The sequence below is a fragment of the Diabrotica undecimpunctata genome, chromosome 1, assembly GCF_040954645.1.
Source record: "Diabrotica undecimpunctata isolate CICGRU chromosome 1, icDiaUnde3, whole genome shotgun sequence".
Taxonomy (NCBI): Eukaryota; Metazoa; Arthropoda; class Insecta; order Coleoptera; family Chrysomelidae; genus Diabrotica; species Diabrotica undecimpunctata.
Genome location: NC_092803.1, coordinates 157,799,718 through 157,826,086, shown reverse-complemented (window position 1 = coordinate 157,826,086; position 26,369 = coordinate 157,799,718). Strand labels below are relative to the sequence as shown.

Here is a 26,369-nt window from a genome sequence, read left to right as displayed (position 1 = left end):
TTCCCATTGCTGTATTTCCATTTTGCGTAGATCACTGGCTACTGCGTCCTTCCATCACTTTCTTGGGCGACCAACTGACCTTCTGCCATCGGGCCTTTCCCAGAATGTGGCGTTCAGGAGTCTTTCGTCACTCGATCTTAGTACATGGCCCGCTTAGTACGTTTCGAATAGGGTGAAAACTTCTTTTGGATCTCTGGTGGATTGTGCAATTGTGTCCACGTCATCCGCAAACGTCAATAGTATTTTTGATCCTTGGGCGGCAAATCCGTTTGTCAGTTGTGGTTGATCTTTCCTTACCGCATGTCCCAGTGCAAAATTAAATAGCAGGGGGGCGAGAGGATCTTCTTGTCTAAGCCCGGTGTCAATGAGGAGTTTCTCCGACTTGGTGCTGCTAATTCTGATTCGTGCGGAAGCGTTCTCTGTGCTCACCTGTGCTAATCGTACCAGCTTTCCAGGTACTCCCATTTCTACCATAGTCTCTTACAATGCTTCTCTGCTAACAGAATCGTAAGCTAGTTTAAAGTCCACGAAGATTTGGTGTACATCGCGGTTGAATTCCCAGTTTTTTTCCAACACCTGGCGTAGGACCAATATCTGGTCTATGGTCGACCTTCCCTGTCTGAATCCGCTTTGGTAGGCGCCTATTATTTCCTCTCCGTATGGAGTTAGCCTTCTAGACAATATTATGGATATAATTTTGTACGTTGTATTGATTAAAGATATTCCTCTATAGTAGGGTCCTCCAATAGGGTCAAATATGTCCACATTTTTTTATGCTTTCTCAATATGACCATGGACCGAGTCACACTCCATCATCGAATGGCCAGGTTCAAAAAAGCAATGGTCAATTTTTGGAATCTCTAATGTCAGAACAGCGTAAAGCAACATAGCAGATACATTAACGTTACGGTTTTGACCATCATACGTGTCGCTTATTTTCAAATACAAACAAAATAGGTATACCTATACATGATCTACCACATTAGAGCATATGGTTTATATAGCAGACAGCATACCATTGTAAATTTAGTGTTTATTGAAAAATTAATAAAACTGTTTGTTAACATCTTGAAACTCCTTCTTTAAGAATCATGTACTCTTCTAAAATCGACAACTAAATGCATGATCTTCAGTTTATCCATTGAACTTGTTTAGCTACGATATTTTTTTTTCTTGGACTAGGTTTGGATTACATACCTTCGAATATTAGTTGCAAAACATTATAAATTGTATTTATAATAATATAGCCAAAATATTTTAAGTTGACAATCCCAAAAAATCCCAGTCTTAAAGCTCCTGCGATTTCAAGTGTTTTCACCTTGCTTAGTTTGAGGATAATACTTTTTTTGCTACACCTTTGGCCATTTTACCGCTGATGCATGTGTAGTTGTTAGTTTTGTTATTTTATTACCTCATTATAAATAAAATATAGCATGTCGTAATAACGTAGTTACCGCCCTCTTAGTTATTCGCTCTATCTACTGATTTCAAGTATCTAATATTACCCCAAGGTATTTTACTTTACTAGACAAATTTAAATTTATACCATTCGGACTAAGATGACCTACTCTTTCTTAATTCCTCCGTCTTATAAATTTATAATTTTTGAGTTTTGTGGTTTATATTAAGCCCTACATTTGAAATCTATTCTGTAATTACAGTAAGATCCTGTTCCATTTTATCTCTCACTTTATCATTACATGTTCCGTGAGATAAGATAAACAGGTTATCCGCAAAGCCCAGGACACTATGTCTGTCGTTGCTAAGTCTAGCTGTCTGCCCATCTATGACCAGATTTCACAAGAAAAGAGATAAGATTTCTTCGATGTAGGCAACCTCTGCCAACTTGTACTGACACTGTATCCGAGTAACGTTGAGTATATTGCACATCTCTTCAGTATGCATTATATGTAGCAGTACCTTTTAGATGAATGCCCATTGTATTTGATTCGTTGGAGGTATGCTATGTGGTCGAGCCAGTAATGCTTTCTGTATTAAGAAATGCACCCAAACTCCCCTTGATTTTCCAGAACGTAGTCTACCCTCTGTATGAGATTGTGCAATGCCAATTTTAGAGAAAATTCTGTTCTACATACATATTGTCCCTGATGTATTGGACTTTTAGCCAATAAACCATCGCTAATGTGTCTATCGAGCAGTTTTTCTAGTGTCTCTAGTACAAATGACATCAGACTTTTTCCGTCTGTCCCATTTTGACAGGTTTGGGTATAAAAGCTATCTTTATGAGCCTTAATCATATACCACCATAGGTTATGGTCTCCAATCCAGTCTGCTACCATATGTATAGTTGTATAAGTTTTGTTTTATACTCAGAAAAGTGCACTCTGTAAAGTTCTTTCAGAGTTTCTTCACCATTATAAATGTATCCTATTTGCGAATATCGTCACACACATCTGATCTTTTGGCGAAATTAAATTTTTTTCTGACTTCTGACCTTTGATTTGAATGGGTATTTTTTCACCATATTACTTTTATGTTATAATTCTGCACCATCTACGAACAAAATTTCTTGAAATTGCTACAATTACTCCTTTGTTCCCTTTCTTTCATTATTTTGTGAACTTAGTCAGGTTTAAAAAAGTTTATTTCCGTGATTTGCTGTGTTCTTAATAGGTCGATTATACTTGAGGTAATATTTTTTTTTATTTTCTTATGCCTTCTAGACATATTAGCACTCTAAAATAGACCACTTTAGTATCATGTATACGTTAGCCAATCTTATTTAAAGCTGTGCAAAAAGTAAATTGGAGACTTCGCACTTCACCATTGGTTATGGCCCTGGCAGCTCCTTCTGAAATATTTCACTACATTATTGAATATTATAGAAAACCCAGCAAATAATTTACTGAACAATTATCCCTTAGACCCACGTTCTCCTAATAAAGCACAATATTGACCACAGTAGGTATCTCTTACAACTTCGATTGACCTTTCAACTAAATCTTCAATATTTTTCCCCTTTATTGGAGCCGATACGAGAGACCTTTGTTAAATATGCGATTACTTCAAATATAAATTTAGTGAAGTTTTGTACTTTGTTTTCTTTATTTCCATACATGCTGGTAAATTATTCTCTATTTTTTATGCGTCTGCACTGCAAAGAAATAAAAAATAGTAGTATGTACACTCATTAGCATATATTCCTTTCTTAAAAGTATAGGTACTATCCTGCGCACAAAAAAATTTACAGTCATTTTTTCAAAATACCATACAAAATCTTGCCAAGATCTTCTTTTTCATGTACCGTGTCCTTACAGAATGTTGGTTACCATAATTATTCTTATTCACTGCCACCCTAAATAGTATGCTTGTATCAATACCGTATCAATCTCGCAAGTTCTTTAAAAATGAAGTCTTTCTTCGTAATGGACCGCGTTTGCCTGCTATTTTCCCTGGCATAATAGTTTGTAGCTACCCATATTTGGGGCCTTTCATTCCATGTCCAAAGTACTTCAGCTTTCTCTTATTGATACCTTTAATAATCTCGGTGATCTTGCTAAGCCGCTTCAGTATTGTGAAGTTTCGAATCTTTTCCACCTAATAACATTTAAAATTCTTCTATAGCACTACATTTCGAAAGCCTCAAGGTGTTTTAGATTCGTTTTATTCATTCAAAAAGACTAATCTAAGACTTGGCACTATAAAGTAAGAACAAGAACACGTAGAATTGAAGTAGGTGGATCCGCAATAACAATGTTAGGTCTCTACTAAATAATACCTTGGGCATCCTTCTGAAAGCTGCTCTTGCGTGCTCAATTCTGGATCTAATTTGACCATGACTATATGCGTTAAAATTTTAACTGATATCCAAGGTAAATAATTTGATCAACTTACTCAAATTTTGTACTATTTACATATACAGACGGTTTTGTATTTTGTTGTTTACTTATAACAAGTATTTTGGGTTTCCGTAAGTTCAGACCGATTCAGACCTGCTCCTTTGTAGCCCCCAATGACACTGTCAAGAACTTTACATCTGCTTGACTAGAAGCTGGGAATACAGTGTCATCCCTATATCGCAAATTATGGAGGATTTCTTCGTTCACAAGATCACTGAAGCAAAACCCCTTCCAAGCCCAATGACATCCAGTCTAACATTGACATGTTGAGTTTCCTTTTATGACATGAAATAAGAAAACAATTTTAGAGAAATAAAGAGAAGTAGTTTGTCCTTGGTACCAGTACTATAGGTATCAGTGACCTAGGCTGTCGAGATACGTTAACTTCAATAAAAAAATCAGTTTACTAAAATATACACTAATTCAGTAAACACTCCACAGTTCGAACGAACTTACTGACCTAAGTTAGTATTTGCCTCAGTCCCATATAAGATATACCATCGGAAAAGCGGACACGGGTGTAATTTTTTATCAAGTTCTGTTAATATTTTCCATTTTAAAAGTCTAAACTTGCATAATTCTCGAAATGATTGCTTGAATGTTTTCTTGTAGTTAATTTGGACGATGGTTAAAAGTATTATACCAATTCTGTTAAAGAGCATCTATAACTAATTTATTTGAAATCTAGGTTTTCTATTTTATAATATTTTTATTTTCCAATGAATAAAAAGTAAACATCTAGACTGATGGTGGGATAATTATTGATAATAAACATCAGTTTTTCATCAATATTTTCTAGATATCAAATTAAAAATCTAATTTTTAATTAGTTCCGCTCATAAAATAAAATAAATTCTATTTTGTTATAATATATTTAAAATAGGATATGAAGATAATGGTATAACATACAATGAGATCTGTTTCACTTTTAATGTAAATAATTCTCTTCTTTACAAAACAAATTGTTTACTTTAAATTACTGAATTTTTATTTATGTATATACTTATACTCGTTGATGTAACTACTTAATTTGTTATTACAACTATATACAAAATAAATCATATTTATTCTAAATTTTTCACCATAAAATAAAATATTTTTCATTAATATTATTTTGTAGAAAATAAACTACCCAACGCATTTGTTTACTATTAGAAACTATAAATAAAATTAAATATTTTAAATTATTATTATCTACCATATTTTAAGTTTTTCAAAAAATAATAAAAAGTAAATGTTCTAGTTGCAAAAAATATCTAATTTGGTACACACTATTTTAAGTCACCCTGTAGATATTACAGTTGGTGGTATGAAGTCAGAAATATTAAATTGTGAATTTATTTTCTAGTCAACTTGAGGAAGATAAAGAAAATTAGTCTGTATATTCATCTCTCTCAAACATTGATAGCTGTCTAAGAATTTTAAATGCTATTAACAGTATGCCAAAATAATTCAACAAAATTCTAGTCTAAATTTAGTCATTTTAAAAATGTTCTGACATGGTACGGCCTCTGTAGCTGACATGCGGGTTTAGTGTAAATAAACATTAAAAATCATTGTGAAGGTCTTGTCATTTTATTGCAAATAATATCGACAGGGTATGACCGGTATGACAGGTATTTAAATATCATTATTATTTGCAGTAAGGAAAAAACTTGAGACAGCATGGTGTATCATCAATTAAACTTTGAAAATAGTTATTTAAAGTAACAGCAAATATTGGCCTATTTACACAACAATTTATTTATATTTATAAAGTATGATAGAGGGCATATAATTTTTTTGATAGCCTTTGCTATTGCTCTGGTGCAAACTCATCGTGAGCTGATAAATGTTATTTGGAACCCTTATAATATACATATTTCTGGCTTCATTACCTAAAGCTTGTCAAAACATACACTAGTGCTGTAGTTCGAAAATTCTAAACTTCCAATTTAAGTTTACAAAAGGGTTAACTACCATCTACAACAATTATTAATATTATAAGTCCATGATTTACATCTTTTTAATTCTAGTATAGGCCTTCATAGTCGAGAGCTACGTTTCAAATATAAAAGGTTTTAAAATAGTTTATGGCACAATATTATATCTAGACTAGACAGCAGATAGGAACCTGTCAGAGCTTCCTATAATTGTCATTTTAAATTGTTTTTAGTAACTGTTTTAGAGTATTACAACAATATTTAGTATTATAATCAACCAGTGCTGATAAATATACAGAAGCAAATATTAAAACTTAAAAAAATTAAGAAGTGTAAGACAAAAGATATTGTCTGCTCTATGGAAAAACTATATTTTGAGTGTGAAATATGGAAAAAACGTATAATAATCTAACATGTATTCTGTTCAATGGAATTCCTACAAGAAATGTTCTAGATACCGACAATACTGTAGTAATAGTTTGATTACCAGGAAAACCTAAACACTTTAAACAAATCAATCAAAATATGGGCTTAAAGGAAAACAAATGATTGATCTTAATAAAAATGTTAAAATAAATGTAAAAGAAAAAATAAGAAAAGTTACATAGAAGAAAGAAAAGAGAGTAAACAAGAAGAGAAACTCGTGCAAGGACTGGAAATTTTAAATGATAAAATGATAAATGATAAAATTCTACCAAAAATTAAACAAAATTCAAAATGAGTTTATACCTAGACTAAATAGCTGTAAAATGAAATGATAGAAATTCCTTCTCCAGATATCAACAACAAAGAAGAAGAAGCCACCACAATCTCGTAGATTAAAAATTCCATCAAAAAACTCAAAAATAAAAAATCGTCAGCGTCAGACATTACACAAAAGTTTATTAAATAAAATCGTGAAAGCCTAATAGAGGTACTACACGCAACGCTTACTGAAATCTGGAATCTTACACTCATACTAAACGAATGGCGTCTGGAATTATAGTCCCCGTATTCGAGAAGGGAGACCCAATGGAATGCGACAACTACTGTTGTATAAAAAATTAATCAAAATCCTTTGTAAAAGGTATATATTTAAAAACCCAAACGGGCTGTGTTAGACAAAACGTTTTCGGAATACATCATTCCATCATCGGTGTCTAGGAGTACATGAATGTAGCCACTAAATATATGGGTAAAAACCCATTAACAAATAATTAGCTACATTTGTTCGACATTATATTTTATAAATACTTATGATGTTGAAGTTACCGTTGGATTAGGTAACATGGCGACATATGACTCCACGTTGAAGTTGCAAGTCCTGAGACGGTGTGTCTACGAGGACTTTATGGAAGCGACTCTTAGATATAGTCTATATATGATAGTCTAGACTATCAATAAAGTCCTCGTAGACACACCGTCTCAGGACTTGCAACTTCAACGTGGAGTCATATGTCGCCATGTTACCTAATCCAACGGTAACTTCAACATCATAAGTATTTATAAGATATAATGTCGAACAAATGTAACTAATTATTTGTTAACGGGTTTTTACCCATATATTTAGTGGCTACATTCATGTACTCCTAGACACCGATGATGGAATGATGTATTCCGAAAACGTTTTGTCTAACACAGCCCGTTTGGGTTTTTAAATATATACCTTTTACAAAGGATTTTAATTAATTTTTTAATATATGGTATACAGCCAAATACAGGAACGTAGATTCCTTGTGGATTTTACTGTTGTATAATCTTGCTTACGATAACATATAAGATCTTGTCAAACGTCATATACCAAAGAATAAAACAGTACGAACTGAAGATAATTGGAAAATATCAGCATCTGTACGCAAAAGTCTACAACAGACCAAATTTTCATATTATTAAGGAAATTTTAAACAAAATTAAAACTTAAAAAAGTGCTATATATTTAATGTTGAAAGTTACCAACTTTTTGTAAATTTCCTCATATTTAACAAACTCTTTCTTCGTTGGAGAAAATTCTCTTTCCTGCTGTCACCCAATATGTAGCTTCTTTAATTTTATAATAATTTTTAAACTGTTTGTCATTTGTCTCGTGTCGTGTAAATGTATTAGTTAATGTTTATGACATTCACCAAATTATTGGATAGCCTAATTTTGACGAAATGCCCCTGAAGATGCTCTAGGAGCAAAAGAACTTGGGCAAGATTTAATAAAAACTGTGCTCGATATCTGCCTTTTATTTTATTAAAATTCATTTATATAATTACCAAATCCACTACACCCAAATACACTGTACTAATGCTCTATAAACAAGTGAGTTTAATCTCTTTTCATATAGATCCCCACTAAAGTACGACGTAGATTTATACAGTATAGGTAAAAGATTACGGTCGGTATGGACCTTATGTGAGATGGAGTGAGAAACACCTGTTTAAAAAGAGAGGTATATTAGGTCCGCCCTTTAAATATCGCCGAAAATACATGACTGGAAATAATAAAAAAGGGGAAATTCAACGTTGCCAAACTTATTGGTTTTATTTGACCTGTTGTCTTTTTAGCATTTGAACAATGTTCTAAGATAATAAAATTTGGGCGAAATGAATTTAAATAGCAGCTTACTGTTTTTTATTGGAAATATGCCATAATTTTACTTTACAATAAGTGTTATTTAACATTTTGATTTCCACTTTCGAAATCGTTTTATGTAAATAAAATTTAATAATGTTTCGTATTTTAAGTACGATTTTCGAATTAAAAATCTAAACATCAAAATAAGCTTATTTTAAAGTCACATTGTGCCTTATTTGCAATAAAATAAACTGTATTATAACGCCAATAATAAACAAGCTTCATACAAAATTATTTGGCAACGTCGCGTTGCAACAGCAATAGCTCACATGCGATTAATAAGAAACTAGAGGTGGGACGTTGACATTTTTATCATTAACGTTAACGAAACTGAATCGTAATTTTTCGTAAACAAGTAACTAGTTGATTGTTACCAGTAGTTTCAAATAAACAAACACAATGGATATTATCGTTTATGTGTATATTTATTGAAGTGAAAGAAGTGTACGTTTAGATGAGTCATGTAAAATTAATTGATCAAAATAATTTACGTCATCTTTATCGGTTTCTTTTTCATTAATACAATCTTCTTGTTCTTTAATTATAGAAGTAATCAGCTTCTTAACTCTTTCTTTTGTTTTTTAGCTTCATTTTTATCAGAAAATCCCTGCACTTTAAATCGTGAATCCATAAAAATATATATAATGACAATGTGCCACTCTGTTCTATCCCTCTAAATCTTTTTGCTAAACCCGATATTAGTAATTGTACTACGTCGGATACTATGGATGTAAGGTTATCGTTTGCTAAAATTTCATTGCAAGATTCTTGCAGGCAGCGTACCATAACAATCACTGAACTACTCTTCAAGTATTTTTGGCCACTCATTGTACTTGTTATTTCTTTAAAAGGTCGTAAAATTTGGGAAAGTTGAGAACAAATAATCCAGTCTTCATTATTTAGATTTGGTCTAAGTCTAAGTCTGTATTAACTAATACCAATTTGGAACGGATTGCTTCTTCTAACTCGGTCATTCTTTTTAACATGTAATAGGTGAAGTTCTACCTAGTTTCCACGTCTTGGATTGGCCGTTTGGGAACTTTGTTATGTTGTAATTGTAAAATAAAACAGACTTTTTATTTTATCTATTTGTACACGACAGCATTTAAGTGCGTCTCCACCAATAAATTTAACGTATGAGCAAAACAATTTAAATGTTTTCATTCCAAAACATATTTAATAGCTTTGACCTTATTTGAGGCATTATCAGTTACTGCAAAATGTACTTTTGGTTTTAGACCCCACTGATTAATAATTTCACTAATTTCAAATGCGATGTTTTCTGAATTCTGAATAATGGCAGCAGCCTAATAAAACCGTTTTAAATTCTAAATTTTCGGTTAAATATTGTCCTGTTAATGCAATGTAACTCTCAGTTACTCCAGAAGTCCAGATGCCAGTAGTAATACAGATATTTTCTACTTCTTTGGCAACTTGTGATCTAATAATTTGCTCAGTTTTGATATAACATTCCTAAAGTAATGAACCTGACAAAGTTTTTCTTGTTGGTGGTTTATATCCAGGAATCCACCCTGCAAACTTTTTAAAAGCTGGTTCTTCAACTATGGTAAACGGATGAAACGAGTCTTTGCATAGGTTTAGTAAATTCATATCTATTTGTTTCTTTTACTCTATACTAATATTTTTATTAATGGAAGTATCCATCACCTTCGAAAATGCAGATCAATCGTAAATCGAAACTCATTCATTAATCCGAATACCTAGTTATTTTATTTTCAACGTTAACTGATAGCCTGACTGTCCACTGTCTCGAAAGAGTTATCTTTAGTTTTGTAGTAGTCTCTCAGATCAACTAATCGTCCTCATCGACGTAAAGTGTTCGTTGCTCCTCTCTTTACGTCTACACAAAACGTAGTTTTTTTGAATCAACCATCAACTAGTTGGCTTACCAGTAAGAAACCGTAGATTCAAAAATGACAAATAATGATTTAAAATGCAGGGATTTTCTGATAAAAATGAAGGTAAAAAAACAAAAGAAAGAGTTAAGAAGCTGGTTACTTCTATAAAAAAAGAAAAAGAAGATTGTACTATTAAAAATCAACTAGTACAAGAAAAAGAAACTGATAAAGATGACTTAAATCTATGGTGTATTTTTGATGAATTGGACATGACTCATCTAAACATACACCTGTATCGAGAGATATAAAAGAAGTCGACATGTATTTGTCTGATGATATATACCCACAAAAAAATTCGAACGGAGATTGGAACTGTCCATTACAGTGGTGGAAAAACCATCGCCATGTGTATCTTAACTTAACCACTATATTCATAAAATATTGTAGTATTGTAACAAAATCTGTTCCTTGTGAACACATGTTCAAAATCTGGTTTAATTTTAAATAAAAGAAGAGCACGGCTAACAAGAAAAGTGGAAAAACTTTTTAAATGACATTTAAAGTTGAATGTCAATTTAGACGATTCGCGATTTAATAATGTGTAATGTAAATGTAAGTACTATTTGTATATTTAAAATGTCAACGACTCACCTCTAGTTTCTTATATTAGGATCGGAACCACAGATATGTAAAATATCTCTGATCGGAACTAATCGTCTCACCAATGGGCAATGGGCGTCAAATATGGAGGGGAGACCAAGGGGAAATATGATTGCTATCTTTGTCGTATTCGCTGAAAATATGATTTTATATCTGTGTTAGATATCCTGTTAAATTTTATCATACCGACCATAAACTTTTACCTACACTGTATATACGTATAAGTGAAAGACTATCCACGAATAAAAAGTTTTTTTAAACCTTTTTTAAAGTAAACACATGATTAGGTAGTATCATGTAGAATATAGACTAATATTCTGACACAAAATATAATAAAAAAGACAATTAAAATAATGAAACCAGAAACAAAATTAAAATAAAGATAAAAATACTGGTTAATCTCCTTATATTATTATATAAGGTGACACACAAAAGAAGGATGCTTACTTAAATAGTTTTATGATTATGACGACTTTATGATTAGACAGCACTGTGAGTTAAAAGTCGTGGCATATTATCGTGCACGTTGCGTTTCCGGCACATAGCGTTTAGTTTCCAAAAAATATAATTTAAATGGTTTTAAATATGAACAACGCACACTGTCCGGAACATAGCGTTTCAGACACTTAACGTTTCCGTTCAGTATATTTGAAAACAATATTTTACTGATGCCGACGTCTACGTAACGAGTCGTAACCGGTTGGTAAGGATAATGTGAATTAGATGTACGTCGTTTTCCCCCCGTTGTTTATTTAGGTATTTGTTTGATTTTAATACAGAGTATTTAAAAAAATAATTTTCGAGGCTATTTTGTCATTTATGCATGTGTTTTTATTGCTTTGTGACAATTAATCACGGAAGTGATAAACAATTAGGACTTTTGTACGGAAGTGATACCTCTTCTTTTTAAAAATACTTTTTGGTTTGATATGTATGGCTTCGTTAAATGTAGTATTTTGTTTTTCAACTGAAGGTGAAATTAAATTTAAAACATATTTAAACTGAATCCTATTCATTCTAAAATATCCATAATATTTTTCATCGTCATCAATTAATTTTCTGTATAAAGTCCAGTATTCACATTCCTTCTTCCTTTCTCTTAGCATTGGATGTACTTCAAACCTTCTTTTTAACACAGTTTTTCATTCTTCATCTTTAAGTAGAAGAGCAATTGCACATAATTTTTGTCGAGAAAAGCGAGATCATATCTTCACCGAACCAAACTGAAACGTTCTATGTATGAAAATGTGAACGCGCAGCCCAATTGCTGGAGTGGAAACGATACGTGCCGGAAACTATACGTGTACGATAATATGCCGCGACCTTTACTGTTTATTTCTTGGTCATTCTATTTTAAAACTTTCATATTTTGATATAATTTATGTCGTATAGCTTATTATATCACTTTTAAGGCTAGTTCTTGACAGAGTTGAGAAAATGGTGAATGCTAAGTTAATCAGAATTTAAAATAATTTTTTTTTGTAAACTAACTTATTTATTTTTAAAGACAAAACAAAAACTAACACATTAAAATCAAAGTTGATTTTATTACTGATTTCATAGAACAATTTAAAAAAATTGAATGGAAATGAAACATGTATATAAAAAAAATGGAAGTAATATTTCGAATAATACAGAAATGATATTGAAATATAATTTATGACTAGAAAAATTTAATAATTCGAAATGATTTCGATTAAGATAACAAAAGTGGGGAAATTAATACAAGAATAAATGTACGCAATAAAGATACTGATAGATCATCGAGAAAAACATCAAAATCAAAATTTCTAAGTCAGCGTCTTATCTCGATTTATATTTGCAAAATTTTACCGTTAGCCCTTTTGATTAATTAACAACGCCACAAGATATTTGGCGAGAAAATGATTAGGCTTTGATTAGTACTACTACTAAGGATTTCCACAGTTTTCACTGTCTTCCTTCACTCAGCCGTTTTCTCCAATTTTCCCTGTCATTCCAGTCTCCATCTCGCAGGGTTCTTTTCTCCATAGCCTCGTCGATTTCATCTCTGAATGACCTTCGGGGTCTTCCTCTCTTTCTTCTTCCAATCGGGCTCCATTCTGTGATTTTGTTTATCCAGCGTCCTCTGTCCGCTCTTCTGACGTGGCCGTACCAGGATAGTCTCTTCTCCTCTATATAGTCGATTATGTCTGATTGCACTCCCATTCTCCGCTTGATCTCTGCGTTTTCAATTCTGTCTCTTTTTGTAAGTCTACAGCTTCTCCTCAGGAACTCCATTTCTACTGCTCTTATTCTACCTCTATTTCTCTTGTTTATTGTCCAGTTTTCGGACCCATATGTCAGGATACTTCTTGTCAGGGTGTTATATATTCTCTTTTTTGTCTTTATCGTAATGTTCTTATCCCACAACACTGAGTTTAGTTGTCTTATACAGTTTCTTGTTTGTCTCAGTCTGTTGTTTATATCTTCTTCTGTTGTTCCCTGGTTCGATATTATGGTTCCTAAATACTTGAATTTATCTGTTCCATTTATTTGTCTTCCCTCGTCTATCTCTAGGTTTCTCATATCCTTGTTTTCTGTTGTTAGGTATTCGGTTTTCTCTAAGTTTATTTCCATTCCGTTGTTTTTATATTCTTCTTCTAGTTTTCTGAGCATAAAGCTGAGATCTTCTTCATCTTGTGCGATGACTACTTGATCGTCGGCAAAACTTAAGGTGTATAGGTATTCGTCTCTTACTGGTATGCCCATTCCTTCGCACTTTCTCCTCCATGGTTTGAGTGTCTTTTCCAAGAATATTTTAAACAGAGTAGGGGACGTAGCACAGCCTTGTAGAAGTCCTTTTGTCGTCTTAAATGGATTGTAGGCTTTATTTCCACATTTAATAGCTACTTTGTTTTCTTTGTATAGAGCTTTAACTGCTTTTATTAGTGTTTGTCGGATTCCGAGATCATTCATTGCTTCCCATAATTTGACTTTAGGTATTGAGTCATATGCTTTCTTTAGATCAACAAAGGCCAGATGGACCGGTCTACCTTTTGCCATTTTCTTCTCTATCAGTTGTTCTAATGTGTACGTATGATCTAGGCATGATTTTCCTACTGTGAACCCTGCTTGGTCTTCTCCAATTTTTCCTATTATTTCAGTTTCTAGTTTTTCTTTAATAATTTTCCCGTAAAGTCTACCTACCGACGATATTATACTAATTCCTCTATAGTTTTCACATTTTTTCCTGTTTTCTTTCTTATGTATGGATGTGATGTATGCTTGTGTCCATTCCGCAGGTATTTCTTCTCCATTTAGTCCTCTTTCGAACATTCTATGTAGCATGCGGAATAACTTTTCCGTTCCGTTTTTAATTAGTTCGTTTGGTATTCCTCCGGGTCCTTTGGCTTTTTTGTTCTTCAATGTCTTGATTGCTCTCTTAACTTCTACCAGGCTTATTTCTATCTGGTCGTATGCCCCATTTCCTGCATGTTCTATATTCTCTTCCTGAAATTGGGGACGGTTTTCTGTAAGTAGTTCTACGTAGTATTCTTGCCACTCGTTTTCACTAATTTTGCCGATCTGGGTTTTCTCTGTCTTATTTCGTTGAAGTGCTTTTAATATTCGCCATGATTCTGAATTTCTCGTTCGGGGGGGGCTTTGATTAGTATTATATATATATTAGTAGGGGAGTGAAATGTTCTTATGATTTAGACCACACTTAAAACTTTTAAAAATAGTCAAGTTAGTGGCTTAAGGTTGGTAATGGATCTCGGAGATATTATAAGATCTCGATAATTATACGGTACTCTGAGTAACGTCCACTATTTTTGAACCATCTACGGGAGGTTCGAGGTTCTAGAAAGGGAACTTAGCTGTATGAATGTAGGTCAGATAGCCAAGCGGGCTGGGCTTCCGGTTCTCATCCCCAGCTCGGTGTACAGAAAACAAAAAAGGCTAACGCAGCAGTTTAAAATTCTAAATAAATCTGCGGCTTAGACTAGAATATGCTGGTGTCTGATCGGCCTATGGTGGAGCAGTACGGGAAGAGGTAAGGGCTCGCGGCTCGGTGATACTCCTCCATAGATCCCTACCGGAAGGGCGTACCGCCTAAAATACCGGTATATATATATTATATATATATATTATATATATATTATATATATATATATATATATATATATATATATATATATATATATATATGTTATGTATGTTATGTAGCAATCGAGAGAAGGCGAAAGGCAAGTTTCCGTCGACTTTAAACTTGAATGACTCGAAAAGAGGAAAAATTTTAATAGAAAATTCTAACCCATTAAGGTTGGGGGTTCGGGCGTTGGGTTAGCTCTCCATTACCGGTAAAACTTAAAAATTTTGCTAAAAACCTCAATCAACCTTGGAATTGGATTGAAATATGATACAAAAACTGAATGGTCAAAAAATCACAATAATTAATCTAAAACAAAAAGTTTTTGACACCTGTATCCTTCCTGTCATGACTTATGTAATGGAGACCTTGACACTTACTAACCAATCTCTCAATAGAATAAGAAGAACTTAAAAAGCTATTAAAAGGAATATGGTAAATGTAAGCTTAATAGATTATTTGAGAAACAAAGATCTAAGAAGAAAATCCAAAGTTGATGTTATCGAAGCTATCGTAAAGCCTAAGTAGAAATGGGTAGAACATAAGGCAAGAGGGAGTGAAAAAAAGACCCGTTAAAATGGGTCACATGGGCTTGTAGTCTAATAGTAAAAAAACCGCCCAGATGTAAATTGTAAGTCAATGGCATTAGTATTAAAAACAATTAAAATAAAATACGTTTTTATTATACTGTTTAGCTATAAACATCTGGAAATAGAAGTGACAGATTAAGTATAAAAAGAAATTAGACTGGCCTTTACAACACTATATTGCGAAACTTTCATATTTACTGAAATGGAGTCAAGAATTTATAAAACCAAAACCAACAATAACGTGTGCATCAGAAAAACAACCAGATATAGCCACAATATGTATTAGATTATTGGAAATGGCGGAGATGAGGATAAAAAAGGATGATGATATAAAAAAAATGTAACAAACAAGGTATAAACGAGTGAACAATAAACAAAAAAAATTGAATAATATAAAAGATGGGGTGACAATTTTCCATAGAACTATCAATTTCTATCGTATCGTAGGAGAAGAATTTCTTATAGATCAAAAGAAAAAGATAAAGTAGATACCCCCACTATTTTCATTGGAAAGTACTGGGTGCTTTTTCGTGCATGGGATGTTTGTAAAAATATTTGAGATACATCTAGTTGGTTTTTATTAATAATGACTTTTGTTTTTACTGCATTATGGTCACTTCTGTTCGCTTGTGATAAAAAATATCGGATGAAATCATCAAACAATCTCTAATAAAAGGAAACAGGAAGCAACATGGCTAATATTTATGGGAATATAGGTCACAAAAGACCAAAAACAACTTTTATAATACAAAAAATGGACATATTTTCACTCATGAATTACATTTTACCTTCAGATTAACTTACACGACACATTCCTTTCTACATTTTAAAATTTATTTTGAACATACTTAAGAAAATACGATATTTTTCTTAATACCAGTAACATCATCATCTGATTACTTACCAGTCATTAACAGTCGAGACAAAAATCTAACAATAACGAGATCATGATAGAACTTATAACGAGGATATGCATTAAGAGATAAAATTAAACATACTAAACGATGTACTTGTAGTGTATAAAGATTTTATATGCTATCTACATGTAATGGATAATATATTTATGACACAAAATAAAAAATGGAAAGGTTGTGCAAACTTTTAGTAATAAGTAGAGTTTTTTTAAATTCTTTTACGAATTTATTTTGTTAATTATATATTTTGGTTACTAAGAAGGTCCCTTTTTAGATTTTTGTTCCGATGCTGTCCAGTTTACATTACAAAACTACTTATTTTTTACATTTCTTCTTCTGATGTAAACTGGACAGTTAGCAAATTAACGGCACAGAATAAAAAGGGCTCTAAAAAGGAAGTAAAATTCTCGACGCTGCCAAAATTAATCACATCAACCTTCCATTTTTTTTACAATCTGTAACATATACAGTTTAAGTAAAGAGGAAAATCTTCAATTTAAAGGAATAAACTATATACCGAAATGAAATAAAAATGTTTCATTTTCCAAAAAGAATTGCTTTTACATTTTGGCAAAAGAAACCAAAAAACCTATTGGTTTGATAATAAAAATAATAAAAATTCTTTAAGGAAAATGAATTTAATAATACAAAATTCTTCTAGTATAGAAATTCTTTAATATTCTGGTTTTTGCTTCGTCGTTGTGTAAACCTATGGATCTCTGAGTCCTCGCAAAAAAATTGGTGATTATGAGATCTACTAGCAAAGACTGAAGCAAGATGTGCATTTGTTTTGCAGTATAGAAAAATGAAGAGGTTTCCAAGATTATTACTGCCGCATAAATTGCCTTATGCTATCTGGCGTAGATCGGCTATAGGCAGGTTACAACGCAAGACTTACATTACTAATTCTTAAATGACGGCTCTCTCTCTTGTCTTTTCCCCATTACTGAGGATCGTGATCTCTTCCAATATTCCTAACAATTTTTCTCCATTGCTCTCTATCGTTAGCTGCTCTGAGAGCTTCGCAGAATGAGTTTTCAGCTGAATTCTTAATTTGGTCAGACCATCTAGTTGATGATCGTCCTCTTGATCTTCTCCCCGAAACCTTTCCAGAAACAATTATTCTCTCCAAATTATCGTCACCTCTGCGAACTACGTGAATACGTTGCAGACATATTGAGGACAGCCTTTTTTCAATCTCAAGTTGGTTTAGAATGGAAACATTTGTACTATGAGGTGTCCAAGGTATGCGCAGCATTCTTTTCCAGCACCACATCTCAAATGCATCAATTTTTAGCGCTCGCGTCCGCGAAGAGTCCTAGTCTCTGCCCTGTATAGAAATATTGAGAATACAAGGGGAATCTCCAGTCTCATCTTGATATTTGAAGAGATAGACCTGTCTTTCCAAACTTTACTTAGGCGACTCATCGCATTTTTTGCCATACCAATACGTGTCCGAACTTCTGCTTCACAGTTACCATCGTTAGTTATACTAAACCCGAGATAGATAAAACTGTCCACTATCTGGTATTTCTGTAAAATAGTTATTTGAATAGTGTGGAATCTGTCGACCACTATTATTTTTGTCTTAGCTTTATTGACAGACCAACTTTATTGCTTTCGTACTCAACTCTTCGCAGGAGATTAAACATTGCTTGGAGATAATTTTAAATTGGAGATTTTTCTACCAGCCACTGTTACTCCACTGGCCCATCTATTTAAAGCCATCCTCATGACATGTTCATCATAAATGTTAAATAAGTCAGGTGACAACACGCATCCTTGTCTAACACATCTCTAGGTCTTGAATTGGTTTGATAACTTCTAACCTAGTCGTACTGTTGCTATATTGATCTAATATAGATTTTTAATAAGTATCTCCAGGTGCATTGGTGTGCCCATTTCTATTAAAATGGACCACAGATTTATCCTGCTTACACAATCAAATTCCTTTTGGTAGTCAACGAAGCATATAATCATAGGTACTTGACATTATTTAGACTTTTCAATGAGTTGTCTCAGGTTCAGGATTTGTTCCCGTGATTTACCCTTTACAAACCCCGCTTATTCTTGAGGTATTTGGTAATGTAGATAGGTTTTAATTTATTTTTTATGATATGCAACAAGATTTTATTAGCATGTGTTTTTAGTGACAGTGTGCGGTAGTTTTCATATCTGGTAGTAGTTCCTTTTTTGTGTAGGGGGATATAGATTGAGATACACCAATCAGATCAGCTATTTTCCTGAATTTTAAACAGTGACACAGATAGAATGGATCATATATAATCCTTTGTTACCTAGTAACTAGTATTTCAGCTGGTATTGAATCAATGCCTGTGAATTTATTTCTCTAGCGATTTAATTGCATCTTTGACTTCAGCGAGTAAGACAGTCGGTTCTCTAGGGTAGTCAGAGGGCCATTGATTTTCTGCTGGTACCTCGCTATTTTTATATAGCTCACCACAGTAGTTTCGCCATGTTTCCAACATTTCGTCAGTATCGATTTTTAGATTACCTTCCTTATCTATTACAGACCACGTTTGAGATTTAAATTCTCTGGTAAGGAGTTTGATCTTTTGAAATAAATCCCTCAGTTCATTTCGACAGCCATGTTCCTCTATCTATCTGCATATTTAAGAGATTTAATCAGCTTTGTCTTTGCGGCACTGTTTTCTGATTTCTGTAAATGACGACAGGATTACTAAATTTCAATTATCCTTAGTATTTGGAATAATAATTATATTACTCATCATATTTGCTATTTATTAGTTAGTCAAATTCCTTTCTTTTTCTTATCTAGATAACTCTGAGTTTAATAAAATATCATCTAATGCATCCACAACCCAGTTTCATATTCAAATTAACCGTCTTGCGAACTTTTGGATTAGTATTACTTTGGATTCTAGAATAAAATAAAAGCCTTTTTGGCTTCAACTTCCGTAAAGTTTTCATACGATTTGTCAAATATTTCTCTTTAAAAATGTTTGTATACTGTAATAAGCCACAATATTGTTTTTTGAAACAAAATATCATGAATTTAACATATTTCACTATGCAGCAGCTTCCAGAGAAGAGCAATTATAAACGCACTGTTTTCATATGCATTCCAGTTAGGCTTAATAATAGCCCGAGATGTGAGTGAAAAAAAATGCAACTATTCTCGAAAGTTTTTTTTTTTAATTAAGTTACATTTGTGATGTAGAGAAATAGTCTGCCAGTTTCGTTGGGGTTTAGCGGGGGAGGGGCGATTTAAAATTTGAAAAATAACTATATATGTCCAAAATAACTATTTTCTTAAGTTGGGATTATTAATTTTAGAGCCGTGTATTAATTAAAAATCTGTTTTTTCATCGTCAGTCTTAAAAATTGTAAAACTGGGTCCGTCTGCAACGGGGTCCGTTAGCAGTGCGTTCAATTTGTCAAAATTTATATATCTTGAAAGTGAGTTGAAACACTCCTGGATAAAGATCTATGATATATTATGTTATAACCAACAGAGATATACATCCATCAAAAATAATCGACGTAAGATGCCTCAACTTAGCAGATGTAGGTAGCGACCAAAGCCTTGTATTATGTAAAATAAGAATCATCCTGAAATCATTCACACCCAAGATAGAGGCGCCAACACAAACAAAAATCAAAGTCGAAGGACTAAATACGGAAACCACGGAATAAACCATGGAGAGAGGAAAGTAACGAACACTAACATGAACACTAACAAAAAAGAAAACACCGTGGTTTAGAGAGGAAGTGAAGACAAAATGAGAAGAAAAGAAGAAAACCTTTTTAGAATACAAAACACAATAGACACAACAGGCATATAACCACTATAAACCAAAAAAGGTTTTAAAGTTGTCTGTATATCAACATTAATTTGCCCTTAAGAGATTTTAAACGTCTATTCGAAATTATATTTAGGTTGCATTGCATCTGATATCATTTCCAACTGTAAATGATTTTTAATTATCTCTCCAGTATCCTTTTGCCTTGCTTCTTATTCACCTTCTAAATGCTCCTATTTTCGCTTCTTTTTCCATCCATAAATATAATGAAACGGAGGTCAAGTATGACTTCCGTGGAGGTGGTTGGGGTAGTCCATATCATTTCTACTATGAGTAAACATGTTTGTCGTCAAAGCTTATTTTGCGGATTATACAGTCAAAAAAATTAAGATAATGAATGAAGTTCTCATTCGCAATTTTTTCGAAGACGTACGTATAACGACGGAACCTTTAAAATCTATACGAAGAGTTATGACGCATTAAATTTTCCACCCTGTAGATCTGAGATTATTAAGCACATTCATTGTAGTACATATATCCCCAGCATTTGGACCAATGCAGACCAAAAAATATCATCTAGAAAGGTGGCTGTGAAAAATAGTTGGCAGGAAATTAAAGGACGATATGAGTTCGACTGGTTTGAAGGACAGCAACTCCCGAAATTTGTGTGATGTTTTACAACCATAGCAGCGATTCTAATTAAAATTATAATTTATACCTGTTTTTTTGTAACATAATACCAAAAAGATTTTTTATAATATATTTTTTATATGCGGACATTTTACACGCGGACAGCTCTTCTATCGGCTGCTTTAGAGTATTTTTTCCAATAAAATTTAGGCTGACTTTGTTTTTTTAATAGTGATATATTGCAATTGTGACACGAATTTCATTGTTTAGAAAGCACTTTCAAGATATATAAATTTTTGACGAGGTGAGCGCGCTTCGTACGGGCCCCGTTGCAAGATTTTTAAGACTCACAGATTTCAAAGAGCTATATATAGTTATTTTGCAAATTTTAAACCGCCCCCTCTGCCAAATTTCAATGAAACTGGCCTGACTGATATCAAAAGGCTATTTTTTTACACCACAAATGTAATTTAATTTTTAAAAATTAGTCTTTCGAAAACACTTGCATTTTTTTTGTCGCTTACCTCTGTGACTATAAGACAAACCTCCTAATATCAATTTGTTATTTGATAATTAAAATTATGGCTGAGTTCATGACCCTCTGTAATCAAAAGTGTGGCATCTGTTGGGCTCTATGTGTGAATGTATGGATGTATCTGCTGCAGATGTTATTTCTTCATTTAAAGTTAGATTTGGCTGATGGATTGTTTGCAAATATCAATTTTCATTAGATAAAATAAACATAACAGACTTGCACAACTTGTTACTACTGAGCAACCACTTGCAATCTTTACAACTTCTGATCCATCTACAGGTCCGCGATAAAAAGTTATTTGTCGACTAAAAAAAAAGAAGAATTAAGAGACAAGAATTAAGTATAAATTGTGCCAATACTAAGTCTATAATAAGCCAAATTTTATACGGTGTGAATGGGTTACAAGTATAATTACATAAAAGAATTATTATCAATTTTACATTCGGATGTGTTCCATAATAATTTCTGCTAACAAAATACTACAAAAGACTTAGTACCCATTAATAGGCCTTTAATACATTGATTTATTCGATTATTGCATGCAACACAATTTTATTCTAAACAAATATTTAGTTTTAAAATTATTTTCTTAATATTATGTTAATATTGTTGAAGATAAACAATTTTTTGACAAATGGAACAGTCTCAGACGATGAAATATTACGGAAACAATTTGACACTAAAAAAATCAGTTTGGCATTCTGGGGGGTACTTAAATGTTTTTTATGCTATTTATTTATTATTAAATTTTTATATGCCATATTTTAAATAAAATTACAATTGTCTATTATGATATTACATAATTAAAAGCCTTGAAAGTTTTACTAATGGAGTTGTGACAAAAGAAACTACTGGTCCAATTTGATAATAAGTACTGAAATTTTTCGAATAGGTTTATAATTATACTTTACTAAATAGCTCTGATTTTTTGGCTTAATTATATTTTTTGTCAAATCCTTAGATAATATTTGTTATTGATCTAATTTTAAAAATTGCCGTGACCTATCTGAATACTCTCAAATTAGATTTAAATTTAGAAATTATTTCTTTTAGTCTTTAGTTCAGTATTTAGTTCATACAAAATCATTTAACTTCGTTATTTTACACAAGTGGTTAGTTTTTCTTATAAAGAAAGACTTTTTTTATTACGCCATAAATTATTTTAAGATATTTAATCTATTTACAGCATCTTTACGTTCCAATCCCATTGTTATTTCTCTATTTCTGTGTATTACAGTTTTATTTATACATGAAGAAACTGATGATGCATATAGAATCATATATAAAATGTTGTTCAATAAAGCGATGGGGTGGCAATATGATTTATCTGTTTATCTTTAACTTCATTTATTTCCAACTTCAACGAATTGATATTTCTCTCATAAGTTATAAATTTCATATATATATATATATATATATATATATATATATATATATATATATATATATATATATATATATATATATATATGTATATATGTATATATATATATATATATATATATATATAATATATTTTGATTATTATATTTGATCAATGCATATTACCCGTCTTGACATATGGATGTGAAACTTGGATATTAAAGAGAGAAATAACGTCGAAACTCCAAGTAACTCAAAGAGCAATGGAAAGATGTATGCTAGGGATAACAAAGAGGGATCGTAAAAGAATTGAATGGATACGGAGGCAAACCCAGGTGACTGATGTAATCCAAAGAATAAAATCCCTGAAATGGCAATGGGCAGGACATATGGCAAGAAGAACAGATAACAGATGGACCACTAGAACAACTATGTGGTACCCCAGGAACGCTAAGAGACCAAAGGGGCGCCCAAATCTCAGATGGGATTATGATATTAGAAAATTAACAGGAACAACGTGGTCTCGAATAGCACAAGATAGAAAAATATGGGCGCAAATGAGCGCAAATTATTAGAACAAAGTATAACTAAGACATCGTCGAATAATAATAAGAACATAAAATAACATTGAAATAAGGGAGGCTGCACCGTAATTGGAAACGGTTGATAAAGCTGCACATGATGATGATGATGATATATATAATATATATTAAAGCTAAGATCAATACTATTACAAGAATTAATATTAAACTCAACAGGCTTCCGGGTTGAACAGCGTCGGCTGCGCCGAGCTTTCGCCATCCTCTCTGATGTCTTCTTCAGGGCTTTCGAGATTTCAGTCTCCCGAGCTTTCGAACACTACTACATTGATCACCAATAAATGTACTACTGCTATTGGGAACAGTGGACGATCCATTTATAGCCTCGATGGTGACGTGTTTTGGGTAAAGGTTGGCGTGGGGTGGCATGGTCTTGGTATAGGTGTTGGAGTGGGGATGGGCGCAAATATTTCTAATGGCAGGATTTTGGCTGTAGGTGGAAGTAAACGATATTTTCTTTATGAGAGGTCTCTATGTAGAAGGTAACCGGATGCCGCCATATCTTTTATTGAGACAATTTGGTCCTTTTTTAATTTCTATGGTTTGTCGAATATTTCTTGGTTTATAAAAAAAGATGAGGCTATAGTTTTGGAGTTTTCAAAATCAATTTTGTAACCTGTATGAAGATGGTGTTGACCTAGGGCTCAAATTGACTCGGAGTTACAAACAGAAATGGAATGTTTATAAATCCTATTTTGGATTCTACTATTTGTTTGACCTATATAAGATCGAGGGCAGTCTGCACAAGAAATTTCATAAATCTCATGTTGATCATTTGGGTCTTTGATTGATCGGACAACAGATTAAAGTTTTTGTTGGGGGCTAAATATTGTCTTTAATCTTCGTGATTCACTATAGTAGTGAATTGATTAGTGTAGTATTGTCTGTGGGCTCGAGAGACTGAGACCTCGGAAGCCCTGAAGAAGACACTAGAGGGGATGTCGAAAGTTCGGAGCACTGATAATCAACGCTATTCAACCGGGAAACCTGGCGAGTTTAATATAAATTTTTGTAATAGTATTAATCTTCGCTAGGTTTAATTGTACTAACCACGGAAATATCTTTTGGAACATATATATATATATATATATATATATATATATATATATATATATATATATATATATATATATATATATATATATTTGTATATTTACCTATTTACAGAAGTAGGGACTAGTTACTACCATATTTACTAATATGATTTAAAAAAATATTGTTCAGAGTTCAGACTTCACAAAAATTTCATTTACAGTTTATTCCTTCGAATTGAAAGCTTTTTCAAGGTTAAAAATACAGTTATACTCAGAGTTTTACTAGAAAGCTTTAAATTATGTATCTGGCTTGGCATGATCGTCAGATTGATGCTTTCTGAGTGAGTGCCACATGGCAACAGGCTTTCTTAACGCAGTCAACATTTGGTTCCAGTGACTCAGCGATCTACCGATTGCTTGAGCACCCACTATGACGTGTCCTATTGATATTGCCTTTGAAGATTCGTCCAAAGTAGTTTCTGCTACTGTAAGACGTAATTGGATTGTCTGGAAAATAATTACTGTTTAAATAAAATGAAAAAATATATAGTTTTACCTCATTCATATTTAATCACACGACAACTAGGTATAAATCAATTAAAACGAAGCACATATTCACATAAACTGATGTGACGACCCTAAGGTTAGACACATCTAGAGAGGAATAGCTAGATAATGCTAATAACAATAAGTGTGATATTAAGGTAATATGTTTGGTGTGTTAAGAATAGTATCAGCTTAGTCTGTTTATAAATTATGGACGCATGTGGTTTTGAAATATGACATATTTCCTTATACTATATAGAAAAGTAGTGCTACTTACCGATAAAGTATGTGCAGGCACACTAAACATCATAGCTTCATTGAATATTGGACATTTTTCTCCTCTTTTTACTGAAGTCTTTTTCTTATTAATTTTCTTATTTTGTTGCATTAAGTAGACCTACAAAAATCGAGTTTATTTTACTTTTATTTTTACATTTACATAAAGTATTAGAAGAGATCTCAGCTATAATGTTGATAACGGTTAACGTGTCAGATTGCTGTGTCTTTTTTTTACCTTTTGTCAGAATATTGTATTATCTATTTATATAAAAGATTAGGACGACACGTCACACTGTTTGTCCAAAATAATAACTACGCCACCTAGAAAAGAAATATAAACTACCAACATCTGACATTTCAATATTATTATGTTCTTGAAACTATATATATATATATAAGCGGGGATCCTACAGCTTCTGCCGCTTCCCGCATTTCGATCGCCATCTTTTTCTATCTCTCCAGGTGTCTTCATCAATGGCTCTATCTTTCATGGTTTCCATAACACCTTGTATCCAAGACTTGGCTGGTCTTCCTCGTTTCCTTCTATTACTTGGATTGTATTCCATAGCTCTTTTTGGCCATCTGTTGTCGTCCATCCTCTGTACGTGTCCATACCATATTAACTGTCTAGTTTCTATTCTTTCAGAAGTTGTATGTACTTCTTGAAACTATACGATCGATTTATTGCTAATTCATTCTAAAAATTTATGGTTCAAATATCCTTACTCGGAAATTTAACTACTTCATCAGTAATTAATTTTTTCGCAAAATTGCTAAAAATTCAGGTTACTGTAATTGTAAGGTAAGATTTACATTCATTTACATAACGTTTTACATTTATCATAAAAATAAAATAACGTTTGCTTATCATCTTTCTTGCTGCGTCAAATACTTTTGTTTTAATTTCTTCCCAATTTTCTTCGGTACCTAGACTGTCTGTTTTGTCAGTATTTATGTTATTTCTCTCTCATAATTTTGTTTGATATCTTGTTGTCTTAATTTTTGTATGTCTAGTTGTTCTGTTATTTGTTTCTGCCTGTCCCTCTTGTTACTCTGAATTCTGCATCTGTATTTTATCCGTACTA

At 32.5% G+C, this 26,369-nt stretch overlaps 1 protein-coding gene across 2 annotated transcripts in view; it reads right to left on the bottom strand.

The window, feature by feature from the left end:
• Positions 1–24,582: 24,582 nt before the first annotated feature.
• Positions 24,583–26,369, bottom strand: part of LOC140432420 (synaptotagmin-12-like) — a 169,595-nt gene continuing 167,808 nt past the window's right edge. For both annotated transcript variants that reach the window (XM_072520309.1, XM_072520308.1), the window contains exons 9-10: positions 25,283–25,402; positions 24,583–24,966 (exon numbers count right to left, since the gene is read on the bottom strand). In XM_072520309.1, the coding sequence (XP_072376410.1) occupies positions 24,757–24,966; positions 25,283–25,402 (330 nt within the window). In that variant the 3' untranslated portion in view covers positions 24,583–24,756. The remainder of the gene's footprint in view (positions 24,967–25,282; positions 25,403–26,369) is intronic.